At 44.9% G+C, this 23,956-nt stretch overlaps 1 protein-coding gene across 4 annotated transcripts; it reads right to left on the minus strand.

The window, feature by feature from the left end:
- Positions 1-48: 48 nt before the first annotated feature.
- LOC132389467 (zinc finger protein 235-like) lies at positions 49-21,782 on the minus strand. Of its 4 annotated transcripts, XR_009510532.1 has the most exons (5): positions 21,637-21,782; positions 16,022-16,198; positions 7,571-7,641; positions 3,251-3,348; positions 51-2,011 (listed from the first exon to the last, which is right to left on the minus strand). XR_009510532.1 is itself a non-coding variant. In XM_059961991.1 (4 exons), the coding sequence occupies exon 4, from the start codon at positions 5,494-5,496 to the stop codon at positions 4,306-4,308; it is 1,191 nt and encodes a 396-aa protein (XP_059817974.1). In that variant the 5' UTR covers positions 5,497-5,904; positions 7,571-7,641; positions 16,022-16,198; positions 21,637-21,782; the 3' UTR covers positions 3,489-4,305. The 4 variants fall into 4 exon arrangements, 2 of the variants coding, with proteins under 2 accessions (XP_059817974.1, XP_059817975.1); XR_009510533.1 differs by lacking the exon at positions 7,571-7,641 and having other exon boundaries at positions 49-2,059; positions 3,218-3,348; XM_059961991.1 differs by lacking the exons at positions 51-2,011; positions 3,251-3,348 and adding an exon at positions 3,489-5,904.
- Between the last annotated feature and the right edge of the window lie 2,174 nt (positions 21,783-23,956).

The raw sequence follows: 23,956 nt of genomic DNA on the forward strand, positions 1-23,956 counted from the left end.
GCATCTCTGGCACTTCATCTACTTGCAGTTGGCTTCCAGCCCCTACAACCCTTCTTATCGTGGTGATTTACCACAATAACAGGACCCCCTGATTTGTGGTGTTACGAACCCCGTAACTGGGTCGCTTACCAGCAAAGATAGAGAGCTCCGTTGAAGTCTGATGGTACTATTTTTAACAGTATTTATTAGAAAAAAAAACACAAAAATAACATCAATACAAACATACAGATAATATACGTCGTCAATACTGAATCTAAAAGTGCGGGTATAATAATAATCAATAAGAAATAAGCTCTATCGTTGTCTCGGGGATAATGTATTGTCCGATAGAAATATAAAAGTCACTCAGTTCATTCAGGCTGCAGCCTTTGGTTGGAGTCAAGAGAGAGATTTTTAGAAACTTGCCAGCTTTTCCTTTTCATAAATTCGATCCTTCGAGAGTTCCCTTGGTGTAGCCAGTCGTTTAGCTAAGCCGTTCTTCCGTGGTAAGGTCCCAATACCAGGCAAGGGAAAGGACGCACACGAACCCCCCACCGGCTGTCGCTATTAAACGCTGTCACGGGATTTCTAGCGTTTCTCCTGGTGCGTCTGAAGGGGTTGTTCCCCAGACCCTCTTTTATCCTTACTCACGGGGTCTCAGATGTCGATCGGGTTGGGATGATGCAATCCCTCAACCAGACCACTCTGGTCATTCCCTGAGGGCTTCAATGAATAGTACAGTACTCAATACACAATTCCGTCTCCAAGAGACAATGGCCATCATCCGTGGCTTTGTCTTGCTGAGGCCAGGACACATTCCAAACCGTGTGTATTCTGGACATCTCTCTCTCATTTCCTGGGTCCCAGACCCGAATTAATAGCGATCTTGCGATTCTCAAAAATGAGGGGGCTACTTTGTACCCTTCGGCCCCTCAGAGTTGTGGCACATTCGTAACAGTGGACTCCATTGTCACCAGGTGGCGCTCTGTCGTAATAACGCTGAGAGACAGAAATGTGAAGCTTCAGCCTGCTGAAATGCTTCTTCAAGATTCAGGGTTGTTTAATTCTATTTCCAGCAGACACATGTAAATGAGGTCGAAATAATTATTCCTCCCGTTCAGATGCAACACAGAAACACAACAGTAACAACATATATCCACGGCTTATATACTGTGCACGGATTGATTGTATGTTCATAAAGTGACGCTCGGCATAGGATGCCTGCATATAAGATGACAGATAGGAAATGATAAAGCAGAGGTGTTTGGTGTTGCGGAAGTGTGGGTTAGTGGGTAGTGATATTTATCAGCTTTACTGCTTGGGAAAAGTAGCTGTCCCGGAGGCTGGTAGTCCTGGTGAGGTCGCTGCGTATCTACCCCCGATGGGAGTGAGACAAATAGTCCATGAGTGGGATGGGTGAAGGTAGATTGTGAAAATTGGATTGGTGCTTGATCTCAAGAGAGGGAATGTGGAAAATACCAATGAGATGCCTTTCAGAACAGCTTGGGATTGTGCAGCTGGCTGGTGGCGTAGTGGCATCAGTGGCGGGAGGTCCTGAGTTCGAATCCAGCCGGCACCCTTGCATGCTCTCCATCCGTGCTGGTTTAAGAGCTGGTGATCTCTTAAAAAATATCTCACCCGGCAGAAGGCAAATACAACAATGGGAAGCCATTGCTGTAACTAGCCTCGCACACGATTTCCCAATACGTCAGAGGAAATCGCCCGCTAAATTGAAAATTCCGGATGTGACCTACCTTTGCAATTGTGCCCACTGGGGAAAAGTTAATTTTGGAATGAACCAAATTTGATTGGGGAGCTTTTGGTAAAGGGAGCAGGTGAATACAATGATAATAACATGACTGAATTCACCCTTCACTTTGAGAGGGGAAAGGTAAAACAAGATGCATCATTATTAGTGGAGTGAGGGGAACTACAGAGGCACTGGAGAAGAGCTTACCAAAGTTGATTGGAAGGGTACACTGGCAGCGATGATGGCAGAATAGCAATGGCTGGAGTTGATCCACTTGACACCCTCAGGGTTGAAGAGAAACACATCATATTCCAACTGCATAGCTCCAACCTGAAGGCATGAATATCGATTTCTCCTTCCAGTAAAAAAAAAATCACAGCCCATTGCCTTTCCTTCTACTTACTCCCGAGTAACATAACTTTACACATTCTGACCACTGACATCTGGGACTTCCATACTCATGCCAGTGTCTTCCAAAGAGTACGATACTTATTCAGTTCATCAGCCATCACCTTTCACCCCCACCCCATTATTCCCTCTCCAGCATCATTCTCCAGTGGCTTGATATCCATTTCAGTTTCTCTTTTACATTATATGTACCTGAAATTAAAAATGGTATCCTCTTTAATATTACTGGCTAGCTCACCTAAGTATTCCATCTTTTCCTTCTTAATGATTTTAGATGCATTCTGTTCATTTTTAAAACTTCCCAATTCTCTAACTGCCTGGTGATTTTTGTTCTGTGCCCTCTTTCGTCTTTATGTTGTCTTTGGTTTCTCTTAGCAGCTACGGTTTTGTCACCTTACCTTTAGAATACTACTTCCTCTTTGTGATGTGAATATCCCGTCACTTCCAGAAATTCCAGCCATTGCTGCTCTGTTTTCATCCCTGCCCGTGTTCTTTCCAAATCAATTTTGACCAAATTTTCTCTCAGGCCTCTCTAATTATCTTTTTATTCATATGACATTAGTTTCTCCTTCTCTAATGTCGGGGTGAATTTGATCATATTAAGATCACTTGTCCCAAAGGGTTCCTTGAACTCAAGTGACCTAATTATTTCTGGTTCTTTACATTACTCAATCCAGAATAGCTGATCCCCAAGTGGGCTCAATGACGAGCTGCTCTAAAAAGCATCTTGTAGGCAATCCAGGAATTCCTCCTCTTGAGACCAACACCATCCTGATTTTCCTAATCACCTGCATGACAATCCCCCATGAACATTGTAACATTGCCCTTTTGGCACTCATTTTCTATCTCTCATTGTAAATTGTGGACCACATGCTGTTTTGGTGTCACTATACAATTCCATTCAAGGATTTTTTTGTACATTTGCTGTTCCTTATTTCTACCCACAGATTTTACACTGCCCAACCCTATGGCCTCCTCTTATCTAATGATTTTATTTAATATTTTACCAACAGAGCCACACAACCCCACTATTGGCTTGTTATTTCACTAAACATATAAATATCTGGGAAACAGGATAACCTGCAGATGCAAGAAATCAAGAGAAATTCACACAAAGTGCTGGAGAAGTTCAGCAGGTCAGGCAGCATTAATGGATGGGAATCAACATTTCCGGCCATGACCCTTCTTTGGGACTCGTGATAACCACGTATCTGGAAAATCAACAAGCAAAAACAACAGAAAGTAGTGCAATATTGGGAAAACCTTTGACAAAATTTATTTCAAGGCTTTAAAAAACTGTGGAACAGAGCTCTATGCTCAACAAATACAACAAAGGCAATAAACACTTCCATCAATACCGACATTGACTTTTTTTTAATGAAAATATCTTAGTCCCATTTCACTCAGTAAAATTTACAAAGATAAGTAAGAACAGAAATGACAAGTTTAGAAAAGACTACTTACACTCAAACCCACCTAGATTAACACTTCCTTGGACAGAAGGAGGAAGAGGAATAACGCACATGAGAAAAAATAATCACATTAGACCATAAGACAAAGGAGCAGAGTCGGCCATTCAGCCCATCGAGTCTGCTACACAATTTCATCATGAGTGGATCCAATCTGCCCTTCAGTCCCATTCCCCCACCTTCTCACTATCACCTTGGATGCCCTGACTACTCAGATACCTATCAATCTCTGCATTAGACACACCCAATGACTTGGCCTCCACTGCTGCCCGTGGCAACAAATTCCACAGATCCATCACCCTCTGACAAAAAAAAATTCTCTGATTCTCTGTTCTGAATGGGTGTCCTGCAAACCACAAGTCATGCCCTCTTGTACTAGACTCCGCCTGTCACTCTCGAAATTGCATTCAGCAATGGGGATGCATTCATCCTGCAGCTTATTGAAACTTTCTCCCCAATGTGAACCCGGTCGTGTGTTACAAGGTTAGATTATTGAATGAATCCCTTCCCATATTCACAACAGGTGAATGGCCCCTCCCCAGTGGAACATAATGATGCAGCTTTGGTGGAGACGGTTGAGAGAATCTCTCCCCAAAGTCTGAGCAGACGTGGTGTGAACTCACTGGTGTTCTAATAGATGAGATGATCATGTGAATGCCTTCCCACATTCACAGGTCGACGGCCTTTCCCCAGTGGATCTCACTGGTGTGCCAGCAGATCAGATGACTGAGTGAATCCCTTCTCACTATCTGAGAGGGTGAAATCCCTCTCTGCAGTGTGAACTGACTGGTGTGTCACTAGGTGAGATGATGTGGTGAATCCCTTCCCACAGTCTGAGCAGGTGAATGGCCTCTTCCCAGTGTGAACTCGCTGGTGTGTCTGTAGGTTGGATGACTGAGTGAATGACTTTCCACAGACTGAGCAGGTGAATAGCTTCTCCCCAGTGTGAACTGACTGGTGTCTCCGTAGGTGAGATGCCTGAGTGAATCCCTTCCCACAGTCTGAGCAGGTGAACAGCCTCTCCCCAGTGTGAACTCGCTGGTGACTCTGTAGGTTGAATGATCGAGTGAATCCTTTCCCACAGTCTGGGCAGGTGAACAGCTTCTCCCCAGTGTGAACTTGCTGGTGTCTCTGTAGGTTAGATGACTGAGTGAATGTCTTCCCACAGACTGAACAGATGAAATCCCTCACTGCAGTGTGAACTGACTGGTGAGTCACCAGGTGAGATGATGTGGTGAATCTCTTCCCACAGTCTGAGCAGGTGAATGGCCGCTCCCCAGTGTGAACTAACTGGTGTGCTTGTAGGCTACCTAACTGTGTGAATCCCTTTCCACAGTCTGAGCAAATGAACGGCTTCTCCCCAGTGTGAACTCGCTGGTGTGTCTGTAGGTTGGATGACTGAGTAAATGTCTTCCCACAAAATGAGCAGGTGAATGGCTTCTCCCCAGTGTGAACTGACTGGTGTCTCTGTAGGTGAGATGCCTGACTGAATCCCTTCCCACAGTCTGAGCAAGTGAACAGCCACTCCCCAGTGTGAACTCGCTGGTGACTCTGTAGGTTGAATGATCGAGTGAATCCTTTCCCACAGTCTGAGCAGGTGAACAGCTTCTCCCCAGTGTGAACTTGCTGGTGTCTCTGTAGGTTAGATGACCGAGTGAATGTCTTCCCACAGACTGAGCAGGTGAAATCTCTCACTGCAGTGTGAACTGACTGGTGAATCAGTAGGTGAGATGATGTGGTGAATCCCTTCCCACAGTATGAGCAGGTGAATGGCCTCTCCCCAGTGTGAACTCTCTGATGTACCTTCAGTTCAGATGACTGAGTGAATCCCTTCCCACAGTCCGAACAGGTAAACGGCCGCTCCCCGGGGAGACCTCGCTTGTGAGCCATTAGGACAGATGACCGAGTGAATCCTTACACCACAAATTCAGCAGAGGACCAGCCTCTGCCCAGTGTGAACTGACCGGAGTGTCCACACACAGCACAGGTGAATGGCCTTGCCAGTGTAAACTTGCTGATATACATTCAATTGAAATGACCGACTGAATCCATTCCCACTGTCTGAGCAGGTGAATGGTTTCCCCCCTGATTAGAATGATGGACATGCCAGTCGTTCAGATGATCGAGTGAATCCCTCCCCACAGTCTGAGCAGAAAGGATGATCGAGTGAATCCCTCCCCACTGTCTGAGCAGGAAGGATGATCGAGTGAATCCCTTGATCCATTTCTTAAATATCTGGACTGAGACAGCAAAACTGTATTCCAGATTTCAGTAGACAAATTTCTTGTCATTTGTAACCTGTAAAAAGATTTTAAAAATCCATCAGTGGGTGTAGAACAGGCATGGGCAAACTGCGGACCGTTAAGCTTTTTAATCCGGCCTGCAGAACTTGATGAAATTATATTAATAACCTTGTTAACGTTTTTTTCCCCACAATTCTGGCGTTTTCCCAATAGATGACGCACTCTATATACATTTGTGGTGACCCATTTCCTGGCACATCCGAACCGGCTCACAATTAGCCAGCGTTCCGGCTAAGGGAGATAGCCTGCGGAGATTTGCGAGCACAGAGCTTTGGAGCCTCTGCGCCACGGGGAGCAGGTTGAGGGAGGCTTAAAAGTGAGGTTGGGGATTTCGAATGAAGTTTTTTTTCTTCGACTGCAGTTACCGACTCCGTGTCGTAATTTTAGCGCTGCATGTAGCACACCGCTACACATTGACCTTTGTTGAGGTGCAGCGTATTACTCCACATTTGCACTTTACTCTTTGTTCGGCTTGACCTATTTGTGTGAACAGGCGTTCAGCGTCATGAACATCAACAAAGCCAGCCACAGATCCAAGTTAACTGACCAACACCTCAGATCCATCCTGAGAATCGCCACAACAAAACTAAATCCAGACTTTGATGCGCTGGCTGAAAAGGGAGACCAACAACACTGTTCCCACTGAAATTAAAAATAAGTTTCTTCATTGTGTTATGTAAAAAATGCATTTGAAAATATTTTTTTCAATAATCCTTACATGTTACATGTCATTTCTGTTAAGTGATGGACATGAGTAGTGCGCAGGTGCACGTACGTTCTCAAAATAAAAAATGCGCTCCAGATCAAATAACGCGCTCCGCATACTGGCGCGCTGTCACTGTTCTGTCTTTGTGCTGGTCGTTGTTGAGTTTTGGCACAGGGGACAGTTGAATAAGAAGGAGCAGGACAAGTAGACCTGCATCTCCTACCGTTTTTGAAATAAAGACAGTCAGGAGGAGAGTGATGATGATAATATCTTGAAGGATAACAGAATTTTCAGTGCTTTAAAATAATAATTTACTATTAAAAAAGGCTGTATTTTATTCATTTAATTTTCAGTGTTTTAAAAGTCATTTCAATAAATAGCTAAATACCATGGGACTTCAAAGACAGATATTTTGTTGTAATGCATTTGTTCATTTTCAATTGAAATTAAAGCACATGTTTTCTACATATTCCATGATATTTTATTTTCTCTTATGAGGTGTATTACCAAAACACTCCATCCATCTGCTCCTGGTCCGGCCTCCCTGTCAAATTTTAGAACCCTTTGTGGCCCACAAGTCAAAAAGTTTGCCCACCCCTGGTGTAGAACAACATTTCTGATGAGATCACTTGAGTTGTGAAGGTGTGATCTGACATCACACTGTTACAGTGAGGTTCAACCCAAGTTGGATGGAGAATTCATCTTCTAACTGGGCACAGTGCTGGTATCTGGAATGAGCATTGAACGCTCTGATTTTCTTCCTGTCTCTATAAGAATGGGGCATTTTTGCCATCTCCAATCTGTGACCTGGCTCAGTTTGACTCTCTCCATTGGTATTATTCCCTGTTCCCACTGTGCTGCATGGGTGCCTGGCCCCACAGTAACTGAAACACTCTCACACAAATAGCCGGCAGTGCATTCCACACACCCACCACTCTCTGTGTAAAAAACTTACCTCTGACATCCCCTCGGTATCTATTTCCAAGCACCTTAAAACTATGTCCTCTCGTGTTAGCCATTTCAGACCTGGGGAAAAAAAATACTCTGGCTATCCACACGATCAATGCCCCTCATCATCTTATACACCTGAAAATGGCTCGAAACATAAACAAGGAAAGAGTACACTGGTTTGAGGATTTCTTAGAAGTACACAACAGTATGAGGGTATAGATAGGATAAATGCAAGCAGCTTTTTCCACTGAGGTTGTGTGGGATGACAACCAGAGGTCATGGGTAAGTGGGGAAGGTGAAAATTTAATGGGAACATGTGGAAAAGCTCTTCACTGGTCATGACAGTGTGGAATGAGATGAATATAAGTAGTGAAAATCAGCTCAGTTTCACCAGTTAAAGGAAGTTTGGATGGGACCCTGGGTGGTAGGAGTATGGAGGGTGATGGTCCCGGTGCAGGTATTTGCATTAGACCGCTTAAATGTTTTTTGGCATTGTCTAGATGGGCCAAATATCCTGGTTCTGGACTGAACTTCTCCATGTTTCTGTGACAGAGATGCTGGCCAAACTTGTTTGGAAGGGAAAAGGAAGGAGTGACAACGGAGCAGCAATGGCTGGAGATTCTGGAGCAATTCGGGAGCTGAGTGATCGATACATCCCAAAGAAGTGGAAGCATTGGAAAGGCAGGAGGACATATCCGTGACTGAAATGAGAAGCCAAAGCCAACATAAAAGCCAAAGAGTGGGCAAACAAAAGAGCAAAGACTATTGGGAAGCTTTTAGAAACCAACAGCAGACAACTTTAAAAAAAAGCCACATGAGCTCAGGGTGTGGAGTCCTGATATTGTCATCATTAATGGGTCCGGGTAGCACCCAACAGTCTGAGGCATTTGGAGGAACAAAATATCCGGGGCCTCAATATCTCTTGAAAAGCAAGGTTCCCTGCACCTGTAACTTTTCAACTTTTATTTTGGCAGGCACATACAAACCCTACACCCTCAAAATTTTACTTCTGAAGGCCTTCCACTTACAAGAACTGTGTTGCCAGGAATGAGCCTGTTCCAAACCACACTTGTCAGATGCTTCTGATACCATCAAAATTGACCTCTCTCCAATTTAGAATCTCAACCCGTGGTCCAGACCCCTCTTTTTCCATATTTACTTTGAATTTCATGGCATTATGATCACAAATTCTGTCACCAGCCCTGGATCATTTCCTAACAGCTTATTGTACACTTCTATATCAGAAATTCCACATACTGATTAAGGGCACATTTGACAAACTTTACCCCATCTAGTCCTTTTACAGTATGGGAGTCCAGTCTATATATGTAAAGTTAGAATCACTTACTGAATCAACCTTTGTTTATTGGCATGGTCTGCAATCTCTCTACAATGTTGTTCCTCTAAATCCCTCAGATTGTTGGGAGCAACCAAATTCCAATAATGGCTCCAGTATCATAATTCCCTGTCCTGAGCTCATCTGGCTTTCCTACGATGCTTCTTGCATTGTGATATACACAGCTCAGCACATTCATCACACCATGCTCAACCATTTGATTGCTGACTCTATCTGAGGTCTGAACAACATCTGACTGGTGTCAAGATAACAAACTCGCCCTCACTGTCACAAAAACAAAGGAGCTGATTGTGGATTACAGGAGGAATGGAGACAGGCTAACCCCTGTTGACATCAATCGATCTGGGTTTAAGAAGGTGAACAGCTTTAAATTTGTCAGCATAAACATCACCAAGGATCTCACATCGTCTGTACATACTGGCTGTGTTGTGAAAAGAGCACAGCAGCACCTCTTTCACCTCAGATGGTTGAAGAAGTTGGGGACGGGGACCCAAAATCCTAAGGACGTTCTACAGGGACACAATTGAGAGCATGCTGACTGGCTGCATCTCTGCCTGGTATGGGAACTGTGCTTCCATTAATCGCAGGAAACTGCAGAGAGTGGTGCAGACACCCCAGCGCATCTGTAGATGTGAACTTTCCACTATTCAGGACATTTACAGGGACAAGTGTGTCAAAAGGCCCAAAGGATATTGGGGACCAAATTCACCACAACCACAAACTGTTCCTGCTGCTACCATCCAGGAAACGGTACCACAGCAAAAGGACCAACAGGTTCTGGGTCATCATCTTCTACTAGGCCATCAAACTGATTAATTCATGCTGATACAATTGCATTTCAATGTTATACTGACTGTCCTATGTACAAACTATCTATTTTAAGTTACTATTAATTACACATTGCACATTTTGGTGAAGATGTAATGTAAAGATTTCTACTCCTCGTGTGCAGCAAGGATGTATCGAATAAAGTCAATTCAATTCAATTCACCCTCTCAACTATCTGTTCTGTCATTCTGGCTCCAATTTCCCCAGCAACTTATTTTAACCACATCACACCCTTCACCCACACTAGCACTAGCAAGCCTTACCACTAGGATTTCAGTCCCCTCCTGTTCTGTTCCCCTAACTAATGAATTCACTATCACCCCTTTGACTTTTCTCTGTCAGGTAATCTACCCTCCCCACCCCAACAGTTTCTAAAGTGTTCCATCTGTTGTTGTGTGGGATAACAACAAGAGTTCTCTATTTAACTTTATTCCACTTCCCTGTACAAATGCAAAAGGACATCCTTGCTCATGTACTCAATTCCCCTTGTAATAAAGGCCAACATTCCATTTGCCCTCTTCACTGCCTGTTGCACTTGCTCATTCACCTTCATTGACTGACAAACTAGGACTCCTAGGTCTCTTTGCATTTCTCCCTTACCTAACTCTACACCGTTCAGACAATACTCTGCCCTCTTGTTCCTGCTTCCAAACTGGATAACTTCACATTTATTCACATTGAATGACATCTGCCAAGTATCTGCCCACTCACACAGTCAAACCAAGTCTCCCTGTATTCTCCTAACGTCCTCTTCGCATGTCACACTGCCACCCAGTTTAGTATCATCAGCAAACTTGCTGATATAGTTTTCAATGCCCTCATCTAAATCGTTGACATAAATCGTAAAGAGCTGTGGTCCCAATAGAGAGCCCTGTGGTACCCCACTAGACACCACCAGCCAGTCCGAGAAACACACATTCACTGCTACTCTTTGCTTTCTATCTGCCAACCAGTTTTCTATCCATGTTGAAACCCTGCCCCCAATGCCATGAGCTCTGATTTTACTCACCAATCTCCTATGTGGCACCTTATCGAATGCCTTCTGAAAATCTAGGTACACAACATCCACTGGCTTACCCTCGTCTAACATCCTTGTTACACCCTCAAAAAACTCCAACAGATTAGTCAAGCATGATTTGCCCTTGGTAAATCCATGCTGGCTCAGCCTAATCCTATCACTGCCATCAAGATGTGCCACTATTTCGTCCTTAATAATGGAGTCAAGCATCTTCCCCACGACTGACGTTAGGCTAACAGGGCGATAGTTCTCCGTTTTCTCCTTCCCTCCCTTCTTGAAAAGTGGGATAACATTAGCCACTCTCCAATCTTCAGGAACTGATCCTGAATCTAAGGAACATTGGAAAATGATTACCAATGCATCCGCAATTTCCTGAGCCACCTCTTTTAGAACCCGCAGATGCAGACCATCTGGACCTGGGGATTTATTAGCCTTCAGTCCTACCAGTCTACTCATCACAGTTTCTTTCCTAATGTCAATCTGTCTCAATTCCTCTGATATCTTATGACCCTGGCCCATGCATACATCTGGGAGATTGCCTGTGTCCTCCCTGGTGAAGATAGATCTAAAGTATGCATTAAATTCTGTTGCTATTTCCCTGTTTCCCATAACAATTTCTCCCAATTCATTCTTCAATACACACAGGTAACACCAGTTTCTATATTGGACATAAATATTTCCCCTGAACCCTCCTGAGGAATTGAGGATATATAAAACAAAACCTATGTAACCTATGTAACCTCTGGCTAAAAGAATAATTGGGACTGAATAGGAATATTTGAACCGAAGTAAACACTGTCTTCAGTGGTTAGCTCAGCCAGGCTCATTGCCAGTTCTCTGTGGCTTGCAGAGAGACACACTGAGAGCTGATAACATTGTATACTGTACCGTTGTTAGTTGATACCATTATACATTCTACCCTCATTTGAGTAAGGGGCAGAGGACTCACTGATAAGGACAGGAATGAACATCTGTTTGTAATTAAGTCAGGGCTTTGCAAAGGGAATAAGGACTGGACAGTACATCCATCCATAATTAAAACCTCAATATAACAAACTCTGTTATCTAAGTAATTAAGATTTGCACCAACACACTTGGTGGGCATACCAGTTCAAATAACATCTTGAAATAGTGATGCATGGCGTGTACTATGTATAAATATACGGCTGTAACCTAAGTCAGTCGACTTGTCAGATAGTGGCAGTGCTTACGTGCCTTCCCTTTGACAACTGGGGCTCAAAGTCCTGCAGGAGAATGTGCAATAAACTGTGGTGTCAATAAGAAGCTTGTCTCTCGAGTTTTATTCAGATTCAGCTTTAACATTTGGCATCACAAACAGGATCTCTATCTACAGAGCACTGAGCAGACGGGCTGAGTAAGCAGCTGAACCACTCTGGGGACTGTGGGGACTGACCGGGAGCCCAATAGGTATTTTACATTTGTCGCTCACTGTTAGTTCCTTTGGATATATGGTGCCTTGCCCAAGGCTGATCACATACCTTGACAGGATCGGGAAAAAAATCTGTCGGGAGACTAGTATAAGGTAGGCAAAATTTTTACTAAGTGGGCAGGAGGCAGTATTGGATAAAGTTTATTAAGTGGCCAGGAGACGGTACTGGGTGAACTTTACTAAGTGGGCAGGAAGCAGACATGTCAGGTAAATTCATCAATTGAGCAGGAGGTGCCTGCCGGGTAAATTTATCTGATTGTTAATTGAGCAGGAGGCTTTGTGCCTGATAAATTACTTAGAGATAATCGGTTAATTGCAGTCAATTGATACGAGTGTGCCAGGAGCAGCCCGACACAATTTTGTGTGAGAGTTTTCCAGACAAGGAAAAAGATTTTCAAATGTTTAGTGCAGCACTGAGTAAGAAATTGGGGAACAAAATGTGGCCTCGGACGGAGGGGGGTGGGGGAGCCTGGGTTATTACCTCATGAGAACAAGCAGTAAATCTGATATGGAAAAAGAACTGAGGAAAGAAGTGGAAATCATTGAAAAGGGAATGGAAGGAAAAGGCAGATGTAAAATGGAACTTTGCCAGCTATGCCACTGATGGCCTACTGGCTTCAGAATTGGACTTTGAGGCGAGAGGTCTTGAGTTCGAATCCAGCCGACTCCCTTGCACACTTTCATCCGCGCTGGGTTACAGCTGGTGATCTCTTAAACAAAACAACTCACCCAGCAGAAGGCAATGGCAAACTACTGCTGTAACTTGCCTTGTACATGATTTCCCAACACCGCACAGCGGCGTGGAAGGAAATCCTCGGCTAACTGGAAAAAGTTCCGGATGTGACATACGTTTAAAGTGGAACAGTATATTATCAGCAAGCTGGAGGAATAATGGAATGGGATAGAGGTATGTACTGCAGAAGGAATGCCAAAGGTTGGGAGCCGCTAAAAGCGGAGCGTGAATGGGTGGATGTGATTTGTGGCCTGCTACGGCAGTTTCACAGGAGACCAAGCCTTTAAACTGGAGGGACAAATACCCATTATTAATGACTTACTGCTCCAATGCTTACCAACTAAGTTAGCCAACATTATTAATACAAATAATATGGATTGGCCTGACAATGTCCGAAATCGAATGTGACGAGCATCGACATATTTTTGGGACCCGACTTTCGAATCCCGATCAATCCCGAAGGGAACTAATATTCTCCTGTTTGATTCTTACTAAGAGAGAGAGGGGGGCAGAACTATTTGACTATGCAGCATGTTTACACTTGTTCGCAGATTGTGTTTATATAGCTCACAGTTTGTTTTATTTAAGCAAGGATAGTCACGAACACAGTCAGCCGGAGAGAAAGAAAGAAGATGGAAAGTTCGAAACAAAGGGCATAGTGGCCAAAGGCCACTGTTTGGACTCTCCTGTGCCCACAAGGTGGGTTGATTACTGATCCAGCGTGTACTGAATGTGTGATTGTCACTTTGTTTGATCCATAGGAGTGGATCTGTTGGTTTGGGAGTATCCTGTGAGGACCACTTGTGCTAACCCTTGCCTGGGTGTGGTAATTCACTTGAAGAGGTACCCTTGTGACCAATCACTGCTGGTGATAATTCGTATAATCCATCTGGGGATGTTGTTGGAGTATCTCGCAGCTACCACTTTTGTTAACCCTTAGCCGTATTCGGGTGTGTTATGTGGTAAACACTTGTGAGAAGGGATATTCTGTGGAAATCACTGTCAGTAATACTTTGTGTGTTGGATCTGGATTGGGAGTACCTTGTGGAATCTACCTGAGAGTCAACCCTTGCTTGTGTGGTAGTTCCTTCTGAAGACAGTACGCCTGTGATAAGCTGCTTCTGGCGATAATTTGTATGTAGATTTAGAACGACGACGGATAGAACCTACAGCGACTGTTAACCTGTCATTTATTCCATGGCTGAACTGAACTTTCATAGTTCACCATCTCAATACTTTAAGCTTGATATTCCCTGAGCTCAAAGGTTTGGGAGTTATATTTACACGTATGTGTACTCATAACACTTTTTAACTTTTGATTATTTTGCTTAATTTGTTATATTATAAGTAGATACGAATAAAGAGAGTGGTTTTAACATCAAAAACAGACTCCAGGTGTGGTCTATAGCTGCTGGTTCATTTAAACTGATATGGTACTGATATGGTATTTAAACTGATATGATACGGTGCTGCTCGTGTTTATGTCTTTAAGAGGGCTCACCCCAGCACCCGGGGGCCCCCATGTTAACACCTTTCTGTCTCTCTGTCACACCTATGCCAAGCAGGTAGAACCAGGGGCCTGCTGGATTTGTGCTGAAATTCCTCGGTATGGTAAAAGTATGATTCAAATGTCAGTAATCCTGCTCAACTAGAGTGAGGAACTATCTGCCTGGGCTTTTTCAAATAACACCCGGGGAAGAGAGTGAGGAACTGTGCTCCAGTCTGTGATGACCGTGGCTGTCAGTGTTTTGAGGGATGGTGTCTCAGGGCCCCACCAAGCGGAACTTCCTACACTGGGAAACATGCATCCTGGCCATATCTGCAGGAGCCCAGCAGCCGAGAGGAATAACTGAGACTGAGCGATTTTTGATGATAGTTTTTCTCTCCTATAGCGTAGCCAGAAATTCATGAGAGATAATCAATTTGGCTATAAGAACTTCAGGAGCTGGCCACAAGGCTGCAGGGGCCCTGTGACAGAAACACAGGCCCAAGTAACAGAAACATCCATTGAAATGATTGCAATCTGGCAAACAGTCGTACAGAATCGTACGACTTTAGATTTTATCCCAGCTGAGAAAGGGGGAACCTGTGCTATTATTGACACAGAATGCTGCACCTGCATCCCTGATGAGTCTACTAACGTTACATCCCTCTCCGAGCACACTGCAAAGGAGATTGACAGCATCAAGAAAGTAGGGCAGGATTTACACGGGTTCACCGAAGGGTTGAAATGGTGATCTTCAAAGGCCTGTAAGGTAATATGTGGGGCAAAGTCCTAATCCTATGTCCTAAAAGTTGTACATATCATTGTTATAATTACTGATGTATGTTGTTTTTCCCCACTGAGAAGTCAAAGCTGTACTCAGTTGCTCTCTCTGTAAAAAAGTTACTGCTTTGTTGATCATGTAATGATCTAAAGAAGGGAATGATAAAGTATGTAAAAGGGTTAACACTTCGTTAAACTATAACAGCCTGTTTTTCTGAAAGAAACTGCTGATGATCAACAGATGTACTAAGCCATGCTGAGCCATATTTCTTCTTGAGGGTGGCTGGCTAGGGTTTCAGGATGCTTATCTCCTTGTGTGTTCATGTGTAGAGATTGGACAGCGTCAGTCTGTTCTGTGTGTGTGAGCCATTATGACTATTTTGTAATTTGTCTTTAGGGGCTGTCATAGTAAATAACTTTGGCTCCATCCAGTCTTGTGTGGGGGAGTATCTGGACAGATAAATCTATTGTGTAAGGGGAATTGGTGGATAGGGTGGTAGCATTCACAGTCTGTTCCTGTCTGAGTGACTAACTGAGTACGCCCCGGGTGCTTGGAACAAAGAGTTTGTACCGTACGGTCTCTGAGTGACTTTATCTGGATTCAACTTCCACAGAATGGGAGTGGTTTTAAAGGGCTGGGCTGCTGGAAGCACATCACCAGACCGGGACTGATTGCAACTGGGTCTGACAGAAGCATAACTGGTTCTTCTGGGGACATTCAGTCTCACTCCAGCTATTTCCTACCTTCCCTTGTACAGGTATGTAATGTCCAAAGGACAGGTTTATGAGTAAATGAGACTCACCAAACTTTCTCCTGACTGAATCACTGGGAAATCCGAGTCTCTTGATGCAGAGTTGTTCTCTCCAGTTGCTGTTCTCAGTCCTCGGGCCAATTCACTTGTTGCTGTTCTCTCGTCTTCAGCTGTGGTTTGCTTCCAGTTGGGGTTTTTCTTCAAATAAACTTCTCACCTCAGGTCTAACTTTAACCAGAGAGATAATGAAGTATGTTAACATTAAAAAGGAGAACCAAACATTTCTGCTCAATGTTACTAAGAACAAAACTCACTGAAATTTAAACATTGAAGGCAGATATAATGATCGCAGTGAACAATTTATTGTCCCTCACACATCACAAAACGATATGGGACAAGGAGGAGCCATCATACAGTCAGGAACAGAATTATGTGATTTGATCCATCTGGTCTGCCCCACCATTTACCATGGCTGATTTTTATTCCAACACCATATTCCTGCCTTCCTCCTGTAACCCTGAGCTACTCACCAATCATGAATATATTACTTTGTGTCATAAATATACAAAATGGCAGCCTCAACCAACCTCTGCAGCAACAAATTCCACAGATCAGACATCTTTTAGCCAAAAAATTCTTCTCATCTCAGTTTTAAAGGGAAGCATCTTTTTTCTGAGACCGTGCTGTCAGATCACAGACTCTACTTCTGATGGAAACATCCTCTCCAAGTCCACTGTATCCAGGCTTTTCAGCATTCTGTGCGTTTACTTATCCATACATCCCTCCCACAACTCCCCAATGTCCCTCTGAACTCCATTGAGCACAGGTCCAGAACCAACAAATGCTCCTCATACATAACAATGATTATTCCTGAGATTATTTTTGGAAACCATGTTTACAAGCAGCAATTGTACTGAACACATTTCCAGGAATAAGAGATAAATTGATACTGCGATAATTTACAGAGTAAGTTGAGATTTCTCTATTGTTCTACGAGCACAGAATGAGCCATTTCCATTTCCAGGTTAATTTCAGGAAATAGAAACCATTCCAAGGTAAATGTAATAAAAAGAAACTAGAATTATCAGAAATTCTCAGCAGGTAAGGAACAGCTTTGGGAGAGGAACAAACTTTACAATTCAGGGTAATAATGTTTTGTCAGAATGACCAAGCATTTTCAGTTTTTATTGCAGATCTCCAGCAACTTGAGATTCTGCCTGATTTCCACCGAGTGACAGACAGATGACAGTGAAAGGGGGATTTCGAAGCATAGTTTGAACACCAAACTCAGGGTCTATCTCTACTGTTGTAAACACGGAACAGCCCATTTACTCACAGCCTCTCCCTGTGAGGATGGAATGGGAACTCATCCTCTCCTCAGACTGGCAGTCATTGCTTCCAAAGGAACTCCAGAAACAAACATCTGATCCCAGACGAGAAATACTCGATCAACACCTCACAAGCCCAAGCAGCTCGATCCCCGGGTCCACTTTCCCTGGATCAAAAACTATGATATCCCAGGACCCAACCTCACAGAGTCACACAGCTTAATCTGCCACTCACCGACCCTGAGAGTCTCACACATTGTCCCCACATCTCACACTGGGTAGTGCAATCCAGGATTTCCCCACAACCAATGTCCAGCTGCTCGAAGAAGGACACCCATCCAGCCCCTTCTGTAGAAGCACTAAGCAAAGTCAAAGCCAAAACACCAGCAGTTCCATTTCCCTGGAATGCTGATCACAGGACTAGAGCCCAAGCACCAACTCTCCCAGAACTCTTTGCTGACTGTAATATGATGAAGTGTGTCAGGCAGTCACAGTTCACAAAATAGGACTCCACACCAATGCACAACAGAACTGGCACCTGATGAGCATCTGGATTTCCAGCTGACAAAAACTGATTCTGGAAACAACTCAGCAAGGCCGAAGGTGTAAAAGAATACTTCACAATGAAGCCAAGAATGATTGCCGATATATATCACTAAAGAGGTGTGACACAGGGTGGACCAAGGTTGACCCAGATAGTTGATGCATGTCACTGAAGTTGGTGGGAGAGAGACTGGACAGAGGTTGAACAAGATGGGCAGGGAATGAGCAGAAGGAATGAGGTGGAGAAGAAATCAAGGACGATCAATTATGGTTCTCCAGCAATACACAGATACTGAATTAATAGTACTCACTACTGTATAAAGGATCTTAAAATGACAAAGTTAGAACAAAACAACAAGAACTTTGCCATATATACTTTGAACCCTCACCAAATTTTTATCAACACACCATAGAAAGTTTCCCATTCAGACACTTCATGCTTTTCATGGTAACTGCTCTGCCCGTGACTGTGAGGAACAGCAGAGACCTTTGGACCCAGATCAGCACATCACAGAAACCATTCTCACACTGGACTTTCCAGTCCCTCAGGAAAGCAGGTAGTGAAATCAAAGATCCCCACAACCTGGTACATTCTCCTTCCTCACCCACCCCAGTCCGGGAGAAGACACCAGCCAAAAAGCTCAAAGACAAATGCGAGGAGGCTCAGGAAGTGAGACAAGTTGGGGGAAGTTAACGGGACTCAGTGGCCAACATCAGATTCCCCAACACAACATGGAGGAAGCATCACCTCACATCCGGGGACTCTGACCGCACACCACATGATCTTGAGTCACAAACCAGAGGGCGGGGTAGATCTGTGTTAAACAGCCTCATGTGACCTGTTGGTGGGTCTCCCATTTCAACTCTGTGGAAATAAACTGCCTGGGCTCCTGGTTTGGATCGTTCAATGCAGATTGAGTGACATCTACTTATTTTTGAAGAGCCCAGATAATTGGAAAATAAATGAGTAATTGGCCCTCAGTTCAGCACTCATGGCTAACATTGGATCTCCCCACTCGGGATCGGTCTCAATACTCACTGATGGGAAAACGATATCTTCGGCCCGCAGACTGTGATCTGATCCCGGGCTTCCTGACCTAGGAGGGGAGGACCCTTTCCCAATCCCGCAGACAATCCGCTTCAGTACTGAGCAGAAAGGAAAACACCACCCAACCGGAGACAGTGAGCATGCGCGAAGAGTTAGTTACATCTGTGGATAAATGGGAGGGGCAAACAGGATCACGTGACTGGTGGGGTCCCCCCCCCCCCCCAGGCAGAGAGTCCAGCTACCCACCACTTCTGTGGAAAGAGACAAACTTGCCGCTCAGATTTCCTCTCACCTTAAATGTATTAGACATTTCAACCCCCAGGAAAAATATATTATCTGTCCACACAGATTCATAATCAGGTTTATTATCACTGGCGTGTGGTGTAAACTTTGTTAACTTTGCAGCAGCATTTCAATGCAAGACATAATATAGAAGAAAAAGAAAACACAAAATAAAATAAAAAGAATTACAGTATATGTATATCTGGGACCATTGCTCATCGTGATTGTTATAAATGACTTGGATGAGGAAGTGAAGCGATGTGTTAGTAAATTTGCTGATGACACAAATGTTGGGGGTGTTGTGGATAGTGTGGAGGGCTGTCAGAGGTCACAGTAGGATACCGAAAGGATGCAAAACTGGGCTGAGAAGTTGCAAATGGATTTCAATCTGGATAAGTTTGATGTTGTTCAATTTATCAGGTCAAACATGATGGCAGAATATAGCATTAATGGTAAGCCTCTTCACAGTGTGGAGGATCAGCGGGATCTTGGAGTCTGAGTCCAGAGGACACTCAAACCTACGATGCAGGTTAACTCTGTGGTTAAGACGACATACGGTGCATTGACCTTTATTAATCGTGGGATTGAGTTTAGGAGCCGAGAGGTTTTGTTGCAGCTATATAGGACCCTGGTCACACTCCACTGTGCTCAATTCTGGTCACCTCACTACAGGAAGAATGTGGAAACCTTAGAAAGGGTGCAGAGGCACGTTACAAGGATGTTGCCTGGATTGGGGAGCATACCTTATGAGAATAGGTTGAGTGAACTCGGCCTTTTCTCCTTGGAGCGACAGAGGATGAGAGGTGACCTGATAGAAGTTTATAAGTTTATGAGAGGCATTGATCATGTGGATAGTCAGAGGCCTTTTCCCAGCGCTGAACTGGTTACCACAAGAGGGCACAGGTTTAAGGTGCTGGGGAGTACGTACAGAGGAGATATCAGGGGTGAGTTTTTTTTTTGGTCAGAGATTGGTGGAGAGTGGTGTAATGGGCTGCCGGCAATGTTTATGGAGGTGGGCATAATAGGGTCTTTTCGGAGATTTTTGGATTGGTACCTGGCGGCACTGGAGAAAAACTAACTTAGAAAAATAGAGGGCAATGGGTAACTATAGTAATTTCTAAGGTAGGGACATGTCAGCACGACTTTGTGGGCCAAAGGGCCTGTACTGTTCTGTAGGTTTCTATTATTCTATGAATAAATTAAAAATCATGCAAAAAGCAGAAATATTATATATTTATATTGAGGTCGTGTTCAAGGGTTCAATGTCCATTTGGCTATCAGATGGCAGAGGGGAAGAAACTGTTCCTGTATCACTGAGTGTGTGCCTTCAGGCTTCTGTACCTCTCTCTCTCTCTGATGGTAACTTTGAGAAAAGGGCAGCCCTGGGTGCTGGAGTTCGTTAATAATGGACGCTGCCTTTCTGAGACACTGCTTCTAATCCTCTGGTAATCTTATAAACGTCTATTCTGTCTCATCCCAGCCGGCACGTCTCCAGAGAAAACAACTCAAGTTTGTCCAACCTCTCGTTATAGCTCATGCCCTCTATTCCAGGCAGTGTCCTGGTAAACCTCTTCTGCGCCCTCTCCAAAGCCCCGACATGCTTCAGAGAACGAGAGCGACCACAAATGTATGAAACACTCCGGATGTGGCCTAATTAATCTTATAAAGCTGCAACACAACTTCCAGACTTTTGAACACAATGATAAAGAGAACCACACCATTTGCCTTCTTAATCTGTGCAGATCAATCTGTACGGTCGCTTTCAGGGACTCCAAGATCCCTCTGATCATCAACACTGTTCAGGGTCTTGCATTTAACAGTGTACTGTCTCTTTACATTCCACCGACCGAGCTGCGAAGATGATCATCACTAATCAAATCTCACTGAGATTTCTCAGGTCCTGTTGAATTTATTGCCAAGTGCACAAGTACGGGAAGGTACAGGTACAGAGAAACACTGACTTGTAGCAGCATCACAGGCAAGTATATTCAGATAACACACGGAACACAAATTATACGATTCTCTGTCAGTAACAGTATAGAAATATGTTTACGTCATCCTGCTAATAGGACCAGAACAACAGGGGCTGAGCGGCGGCTCATCTCAGAGACCTTGTGAGACCTTCACACCGAACCGACCCCGGCAGATTCTGTGAAGGAAGCGAGGCGAGGCCGCCAGTCCGGGAAAGTTCATCCCCTCCCCCTTCAGGTTTCATCGATCACCTTCTGTTTCTCTCTCCCTTCCCCACCCCCACCTTTTATTCTCCAGTCCTGCCGAAGGGTTTCGGCCGGTTATGTCGACTGTACTCTTTTCTTAGATGCTGCCCGGCCTGCTGAGTTCCTCCAGCATTTTGTGCGCGTTGCTCGCATTTCCAGCAAATGCAGATTTTCTTTGTTTGAGTTCAGGAAAGTTAACTCACTACCCAACGTCAGAACTCCCCCATCGGAACCGGCTTCAATACTCACCGAAGGAAAATTTTTGGTGTTGCCCCGCAGAGAATAATCCGTCTCCGGCTCCCCGTCCAAGGGGGCGAGAACCCACTCCCCATCCCGATCTCACCGCCGACCCGGTTTCACAAAGAACGAAAAAACAGCACTGCCAAGCCCGGGAATGTGAGCATGCGCACTGTGCTAATTCCGTCATCCGGCGGTGGGCGGGGCCTCGGAAACAAACCCGAAGATGCTTCCGATCTGCGGTAAAACTGGATCACGTGACGAGTGGAGGGTCTCTCACGTCACCCGTTGACTGTTCCTCGCCCTTCACACCCTGCCGTTCCCACCGCCGCATTTCCCACATTATTTTATTATTTCCCTATATTATTTCCAAATTTAAACCAGATACGTATTTAGTTTTTCCCACCATATCTTCCCCGGTCCCGTTCCCTCCGGCCCCAAGTCACAGAGCGCTCAGAGTTAGAGTTTCGATTCCCATCCCGGTCAGAAACTGAACTCAGACCCAAACCGGAAATGTGCAGGTTTCATTTAAATCAGTCTATGTCAGTAAACACTAATTTCTATTCACATTCCTCCGGCCACACTGATCAGGAACTCTGAATCATTAAGTGAGAAACAGCAGCAGGAGGCCATTCAGCCCTTCTAACCATCAACAAAATGGCGGCTGCTCTCCCTTCTTAGCCACAAACTTCTGCCCGATCCTCTTTTCCTCGATTCCCCTCGGTCTCCACACATCTGCTTTTCTCTGTTTTATGTGAGGACGATCACTGAGTCTTCACCACCCTCTGTGGTGGGGATTTACAAACATTCACCATCCTCAGAGTGGAGACATTTCCCCTCATCTCAGTCCCGGAAAGTCCATCCATGTTTCAGAGACTGGGATCCCTGGTTCAACCGGTAATGATGTTGTGCATTTCAATGTGTTCACCTTTCAGTCCTCGCTTCTCTAAATGAAAGGGTTATCGCATTTGATCTTTCTTCATATGATGACCCCACCACTCCAGGGATTAGTCTGGTGAATCTTCATTGCACGCTTTATAACAAATACTCTCTAACCTCTTTGTTAATCCTCTGTGGAATTAATTTCCATCTTCTGCAGCACCGTGTTGGTCCAACCACTTACTTCCCACCCTTGTCACTATTTCCACCTTCCACCTTCCACCTCCCCCCTCACCTGGATCCACCTCTCACTCTCCAGCTCTTGCCCCATCCCCAACCCTCTCCTCTTTTCTCTGACTATTTCCCGTCTACTCTCAGTCCAGAGGGAGGGTCCTGGCCCGAAATGTTGACGGTCCATTTCCCTCCACAGATGCTGCAGATGATGCATTGAGTTCCTCAGGCAGCGTCTTTGTATCCTGGTAAACTAACAGCCTGACAATGTGGACCATGGATACCCCTTCCTCTAAAAGTCATCGAATCACTCAGACGGCTAATCGCTGACAGGAATTATATTTGTTGGTCATTACATTCCAGCTGGATGGAGTTGATGGGGAGTTCGGCGTGTCCCCGTGAAACAGCCGAACGGCCGAGCTCTCTGCACTGTCCCTCCGGCTCCGGCCAGTGGTGGCGCTGTAGGGACCCCCGGCCAGTGTCTTGAGCATAGGGAGACGCGCAGGCGCGCTGCCGACACTAAGCCTCGCAACTCCGAGCGGCCGTGAGCCCGGGCCGATATCGGGTTTGTGTAAATCGGGGGCCGGTAGCAGTGAGAAGGGGCCTGGCCCAAGCTCTGCCGGGTGGCTGTGGGCTCCAGGCACTCCTCAGCCCCGGTTTTAACTTTGCGACCGAGCCCGGGCTGTGGGACCAATTCCTTGTGGTTCTCCAAGGGGTGAAGGGGATCTGTCCGTGTGTGTGGGTAGAGGTTATCAGTGGAGTGTGGGCGTGGGGTTGTAAGCGGGTTGGGTTCTGTTGCGAGAAAGTGGGATGATTGGACATTCCGTGATACAGGGAGGAGGGTACCGAGACAAACTAAGTTGTAAACAAGGTGAACTGGATCAGACAGCTTAGCTCGCATGTCCTTTCAGGAAACAATAATTCTCTCTTCATATTAATGACCGTCTAAGATTGCTGTTCTCAAGAATATGAGTTACAAGATTGTGTGTTACAGAGCCCCAGAGTCTAGGACAGCTGTCTCCGTCATGGGCTGCGAGTGCAGATTGGGAAGGGGGAGGGTGTGTCAGTGACCTGTGCATCAGAGGACACGGGTTTCTACATCCTCCTGTGAGGTATAAATGTCCTTACAGTGAATTCGGATATGCTGGCATATCGGGAGTCTGAAAGGGAAAGGGAATCAGGAAGGGGCTCAGGACAGAGTTTTAACAGAAGAACATGTTCA

Source organism: Hypanus sabinus, unplaced genomic scaffold (genome assembly GCF_030144855.1).
Source record: "Hypanus sabinus isolate sHypSab1 unplaced genomic scaffold, sHypSab1.hap1 scaffold_581, whole genome shotgun sequence".
NCBI classification, from domain to species: domain Eukaryota; kingdom Metazoa; phylum Chordata; class Chondrichthyes; order Myliobatiformes; family Dasyatidae; genus Hypanus; species Hypanus sabinus.